This window comes from Cryptomeria japonica, chromosome 8 (assembly GCF_030272615.1).
Source record: "Cryptomeria japonica chromosome 8, Sugi_1.0, whole genome shotgun sequence".
NCBI classification, from domain to species: Eukaryota; Viridiplantae; Streptophyta; class Pinopsida; order Cupressales; family Cupressaceae; genus Cryptomeria; species Cryptomeria japonica.
In genome coordinates, this window is record NC_081412.1 from 721,967,355 (window position 1) to 721,974,638 (window position 7,284).

The 7,284-nt window shown below is 28.6% G+C and overlaps 1 protein-coding gene across 1 annotated transcript; it reads right to left on the reverse strand.

Moving 5' to 3' along the window:
* Window positions 1-3,144: 3,144 nt before the first annotated feature.
* Window positions 3,145-3,756, reverse strand: LOC131069274 (mavicyanin-like). Its single transcript, XM_058004637.2, has 2 exons — window positions 3,633-3,756; window positions 3,145-3,479 (listed from the first exon to the last, which is right to left on the reverse strand). Exons 1-2 carry the CDS (start codon window positions 3,754-3,756, stop codon window positions 3,145-3,147), a joined length of 459 nt encoding a protein of 152 aa, XP_057860620.2.
* Window positions 3,757-7,284: the final 3,528 nt, after the last annotated feature.

The window sequence follows — 7,284 nt, forward strand, 5'->3', positions numbered from 1 at the left end:
TAGCTATAGGGTCCTCAATGATTAATCCTCTTTCCACCTCCAATCTAGACATTCTATTTATCCCTCTCTTTTTTTTGTAATGTTATGAAAATATTTAGTATTCCTATCTCCTACCTGTAACCTATTCTCCCTTGATTTCTATTTCCAAAACATTTCTTCCTTTGATAAAACATCTTCATACTCCAACAACAATTCTTTTTCTCTAAGAAATTCAATCTAAGACATTCCACTCTTAATTACTTTTTCATTTAGAGATTTCAACTCCTCTTCAATTCTACCCTTAGTCTAAAAGATGTTCTTGAAATGTGTCATGTTCCATTCAATTAGTCTTTTCTTAACATGTTTTAACTATGATATGAAGAAAAACATATTATAGCCTTCAAATTGTTCTTTCTTAGATTTAATTAGTACTCTTTTTAGGTAAATAAACCTATATTAAATATTTGCAACTACAAGTATGTTTCAATTTTTTAAATTAAAATTAAAATATTATAGAAATGATTTTAAGATGGGTCATGTATTTCTACTAGGGAGATCAAAATATACTATTTTATTATGATTCTATCAATTAAAGTTATTTGAAAAACTTAGCACTAGAATGACTAATCCTGATGGGATACTAAAATAGAAATTACACATTTCATTAAGGGGAAAATAAAGGAAAGAGGCATGGGTTGAGTCTTTTTTCTCTTTTTCATTTCTCCCTCTTTAGTTATATTTTCCTTTAAACGAGGTATGGATTTTTAGAAAAAGCTTGACATCATAATCAATTTGTATTTTCTACTCTCTTTCGATGTCATTTCCATATTTAGGGATTTAGGATTTTGTTAGAAATTTATATTTTATATATATATTTCTTATAAAATCTTAGCCATTTTTATTAGCAATGCATTTGAGTTTTCTATTAAATTTTATTCATCTCTATCTATATTTATTTCCTCTCTAGAGTGAATAATTCTTTCAAAATTACTAGGTGACCAATTTTACAAAGTGAAAAATAATGAATCAATCAAACAAGAAAAAAATATTCAAAAAAGGATGGATACACATATCTACACTGAACAACTTATTTTATATTTCTTCAAAAAATATATAATGAAAGCTTCACAACTAATATAACATACAATTGTAGAGCACTTATTTGTATCTTACATTCAAATTTTGTATTCCTTTAAAAAAAACTTTCATTAAACTGAAAAAGACAATGTAAATGAATTTCTTGCAATATTATGTCATGTAAACTTTATTAGACTTATTTTGCTAAATAAAAGGCTTTTACAGAAATGAATTAAGTACAATGAAAAAAATATACTAACTCAAAAATTTAATCTTTTTTCTGCATGTTAACACTAAACCTATACAAAATATTGTATTTGGGCTAATAAATTCAATATTCCCTATTAGCAAGGAAATAATTGTATACAAATCTGAGTTTGTCTATGAAGAATTCAATCTTCCATTTGGCTAAAGGCTTTGTTAGAATATTAGCTACCTAATGATCAATACAGATGTAGTAGCATTTGAGTAGTCTACTCAAAACATTATATTTAATGAATTGATATCTAATATGTACGTAATTTGATCTATCATGAAATACTATAGTCTTTGATAGTTTCACACAAGTTTGATTATCATAGTTAATGATCATGGCATCTCACTTTTGATAAAAACAACCCTGTAAGTAACATGTACATTACATTGGCCTCACAAATAGTAGTACTAGTTAGTATGTACTTTACCTTTATTGTTCCTAGAGTCATTGAATTTTATTTCTTACAAAACCAAGATACCATTAGCGAACTAAAGCTAAAGAAAATATATCAATTGATATTCCTATTTATTGCACTACCTGCCTAGTCAATGTCTATATACTATTATAACTTCACTCCACCATCTCCAAGAGAGTTTAGATGACACTCCACTTTTCGTTTCAAATATTTGAGAACATATTTTGTTGCTACCCACTACTGCTATCTAGGATCCACTAGGGACTAACTCAAGGTATTCATTATAAAATATATATTGTCTAGTGTTGACCAACTCTATCAAGGAACCTATTGGTTACCTATACAATATGAGAATAATCAACTTTTAATTTGAAGATGTTACAAACTTTAGAGGAGTGAGCATGTGTGTGGCCATAATTCTACAATCCTCAATCTAAATTTCTTCACAATCTCATCAATATTAGCATTATGTTAATGTAAAAATGAAATTTATATCAAACATCTGATAACGATATATGCAATAATAAAACATTTTGATGAAAATTATTTTGAATTAAAAGATATTGAGAGTGAAGTGATATATTTTGTTGCTAAAATAGAACTAAAAATTTGTTATAAGAATTTAATCATTTCACTCAAAATATATGACATAATAATTAATAGATAATCATCCTATTTTAAAAAATTTAATTAAATAATAAAAGCAGTAAACATTTTAGAAAGCTTAACTAAATCATGATATATTGAAACCTCTGAGTATACTACACCATCTGACATAATTAAGGGCAAAGGGATGCAAAGAAAAGTGGCATAATTAGAAGCATTTTAAATTTTAAAAAATTTAACTAAATCATGATATAGTGAAACCTGAGTATACTACACCATCTGACATAATTTAATAGAAGACTTTGACGGTGGGTGACTGAAAGATTTAAAATTAACGCTTTGTTTAAATTAACAAATAACTTAAACTAAAAAATCTGAAAATATACATTCCAGCATCTTTAATAAGTAATATTAAGCAAACATAGTTGATTTATATGGACGTTTTTTTATTTTATTTGTAGTTTAAAAGTCCTCTGTAAAATTTAAATATAGTTGTAAAAATTAGATCCAATTTTGGGAACGGAAAACGATTGAATAACACTATCTTAAAGCCAAATAATTTTGCGCATAAGCAAATTACATAATGACGCTTATCGAAACTGCGTTCAGGAACTCAGAACTGATTGCACAAAATTTCGAATGAATTGAAATTAACATGGCCGACCATATCTGGAGTTCTTGACTTCCGCTACATATCTTATTGTCAGCAACAATTTCTTGCACGACAAAACATGTAACTACATAGACATAATACACAAAACGCACTTGAAGAACGTCCAAATTTATTATAGGAATCGCTAACAAAAGTGCTCTACCAAGGCTTTGATCGATATCCGGAAGATGGAGCCGGAGTAGGCCAATGTTCGTCTGAATCTCCAATCCAGTCTGATGATTCTGGTGCAGGTGCAGGTCCAGGTGCGGGTGAAGCAGAAGGAATCTGAGCCTCAATTGCTGTGATTTTGAGCTTCAGATCGTTTTCGCAATCCTGCCCCACACCAGAGATGACCCATATATTCCCGCTTTTCATTATTTGTAGATCGTCCTTCCCGCTCTCAAACTTACCACCGGTGGCTTCTTTAACACAGTTTGCAAATGACGACCCATTTACCGCTAGCACGTTGTGAACTCCCTTCGGGTAGTTGAACACTGAAAAACCCACCCAATACACATTCAGATAAAACGGGTATTAAATTTTATGAAACAATCAAAGCCAATACAAACGTTCAATATTCATACTAAAAAATATCATACCAATGTATAAGTATATATAAAAGTGAAATTGGATGGGGATGAAATTACCCAGTCTGTCCCCAACATGGAATTCTTTGGCTTGTACCCACGTCCGGTAGTCAAAGCCAATTGTCCATCCCTTCTCATCACCCACTGTAAAAACGTTGGCAGCATTGACGGGGTCACATACCATAATTATTAATGATAGAGAGGCCAACGATATGAGAGAAACCAGACTTTTGGTTTCCATTGAAATCTGATTTGAATTCCTTCTTAAATGATTAGAAAGCTTTTCCCAGGCTAAAAATGGATTGGAGGGAGTGGGTGTTCATGAGCATATATAATATGCTGTCTGTGAGTAATGACAATAAAACCGGCGCCAGCCGGACTGCCGAATGTAAGATACCATAAAGAATTTCTCGTTTTGTTGATACGCAAAATCAAAAAGGACGATTAGCCAAGCGAACTCCAAAAGGTTCCTCGCGTTTCGTAGCTCTTGCCGCCGGACGAAAGCATTCGATCGTCTCCAAAAAATTAAAATTGTTTCGCTAATTTTGAGTATTCCTAATACAAATGTTTTCTTCAATGGTCGACAGTTCTAAATAGTTTTAGATTTATTTTTCGTTTTTCAAATTATTATAATTTTATTTTGTAATAATCATTATTATTTAAAATGTAGAATAATAATAATTTATATATATATATATTGGTTATTTAATAGTTTTTTAGGTGATATTATTAATTTAATAAGTTTTATAGATTATTTAGTTGATAAGATTATAATTATTTGTATATATTTGGATTATTCATGTGATTTGATATCAATTATGCATTTGTTATTTGTAATTATTCTATGACATTAAATTGTCTTGGAAATCTTCTAGATTGGGTGGGTTTGTGAGCAATGTCTATGGTGGGAATGGCTATAATGATGCCTTGGTGGATTCTATCTGCTAGATATTCGAAAAGTGCTTGCAAACATTTTGGGCAAACTCAATTTATTGGTCTAAGGGATTAGACTAAATGGCTAAGCCTTTAGCATGTTCAGTAAGAAGGAGGATGAGGCCTTCATGAAGGACCAGGAAAATTGGGGTTTTTTCTATGAGTAGAAATCTCATGGCTAAGTAGTGACAAAAGGTAAAAAGGTAGAGAAATCCATCTATCATGCCTAAATTGGTTCAAAATCATGAAATGGTAGCTAAACAAGCTAGAGAAATGATCGTCAAGGGTTAGATAGCTCATAGTCACCTCTACAACATTAGCCCAAAGGGTTTTGATGGACACACAATCATAACCCCCATCAGTAGTTCTCTTTACCAAATTCCATTCAACATCCTTGAACAAGACATTGATTACCTCATCCGACATCTTGCGGTCTTTGTACAATTTCTTGCCTTCCACCAACATTCCTATAACTTCAGCAATAAGGTCTTCCATAAGAAAGATTTCCACCATATACACCAAAAGAATACCATTCTTCTAGCCATCTAGAAATGCTTTAGTAACCAGAGGATCATGGCCATCAAGGTTTTCCAAGTATGAGGTAATATTGGTACCGATTGATAATTTATCCCAAGGAGCATGTTTATTTTGAAAATTTTCATAGGAGGTGGGCTTGAGTCTATTTCTATCTCCACCCATGGCTATGATATAGGTAAAGGGGATACCACAACTAGATAGCTAAAAATTCAAATGAAAACTGTAACATAATAAAATTTAATAATTATTTAAGAATTAAAAAATTAAATATAATAATTGAAATTAAACTAATTAACTTAAAATAAATGAAATAAAGTGACTTAAATTAAATTAAATTAAATAACTAAAATAAAATGAAATTAAATAGTTTTCTTTCTTTAAAAAAATAATAAAATAAAGTTAAGTTTCTTTACACACATCATTTAAATTAATAAATTAAATTAAATAATTTAAATTAATTGAAATTAAGTAATTTAAACATAGTAAAATTTAAGCTAATTAAAATTTAAAAACTGTATAAGAGTTAAAAAATAAAATAAAACAACTTAACTTAAGTTAAATAATTTAATTTAAATTAAATTAAATTTTAACTAAATAAATAACTTAAATTAAATAAAATAATTTAAATTTAATAAAATAAAGTAACTTAAATTAAATTAGATAATTTAAACATAGAAAAATTTAAGATGATTACAATTTAAGAATTGTATAAGAGAAAAAATTATATAAAAAAAATTCTTAAATTAAATTAAACAACTTAATTAAATTAAATAACTAAAGTGAAATTAAATTAAATAGTTTTCTTTCTTTAGAAAAGGAAGAAACTAAAGTCAAGTTTCTTTACAGGCATCACTTAAATTAATAAATTAAATTACCTAATTTAAAAATAGTAAAATTTACACTAATTAAAATTTAAGAATTTAATAAGAATTAAAAAAATCAAATAAAATATGAGTGGTAAATTCCGCCAAGGAATTACCTAATTTAAAAATAGTAAAATTTACACTAATTAAAATTTAAGAATTTAATAAGAATTAAAAAAATCAAATAAAATACGAGTGGTAAATTCTGCCAAGGCCGAGGCTGAGGGAGCAAGGAGGAAAGTACTATGTTCGAGGAAGCCGAGAGCGAGTGCAGGATCGGGGGCTGATGCTAGCTCTTCAAAGAAGCGTTGAAGTGGCGTTGGGTTAGTTTCAGTTTTGTTAGCGTATGTTTTTGTCGATGGTGGTATCATCCACATTTTTCTGTAATTCTGTTATGTCTATTATACTAATTTGGTCTTTGGGTCAGTTTCAGTTTTGTTAGCGTATGTTTTTGTCGATGGTGGTATCATCCATGTTTTTCTGTAATTTTGTTATGTCCGTTATACTGTTTGGTCGGGGGTAGTTTTTTGTATGCATGGTGTGGATTTTGTTTTCGGACGTTTCAATTATGCTACAGTTGGGTCTTATGGGGATGCCTCTTTTTGGCAAATGTGGATGGTTTTTGGAAAGATTACATTTTGACTTTTAGACAATGTATATCTCATTTTGAATATTAATAAAATATAACATCATTATCAAGTAAAAAAAAATCAAAGAAAATAAGTGTTACGTAGTGGCGAGAACTTGTCATCATAATATTGTAATAAAAATATTTATTCTAATTTTTAATATTCTAATTTAGAATTGTAATAAAAATATTTGTTTTAATTTTTAACTATTATAATTTTGAATCATTGTTATTTTAAAATTATATTCATGTAATATTGACTATAACTCTTACTTTAATAAAATAAATAAATAATTATAATATAACACAAATTTTATAGTGAAAATATATATTTTTCTTAAGAGCATGATCCTAATTTAATTTTAAAAAGCTATTATATTATTTTAATTATATTTATGTAATTAATTATAATTGGTCTTACTAAAACAACTATTAATAATTGTAAAAGTGAAAATAGACATTTTTTGAACAACTTAGTAAAAAATATTTAAATTTATGATTAAAAGTAATTAAATTATTTTGTATATATTAAAATGATTAATTTTTTTTAAAAAATGATTAAAAATTTGGCCTTTTAATTGGCTTGCTTGGGCTCATTTGAAATTCGAGAAGGTGAAGGTAGTGGAGTGGTCCAAGTCGAGGGAAGGATGGTAAAAAATTAACTTTGATGGGGCCTCAAAGGGTAACTCAAAACCATCGGGAGCTAGATTTGTGACACGAGATTGGGAGGGCAATATTGTGACAATTGGAG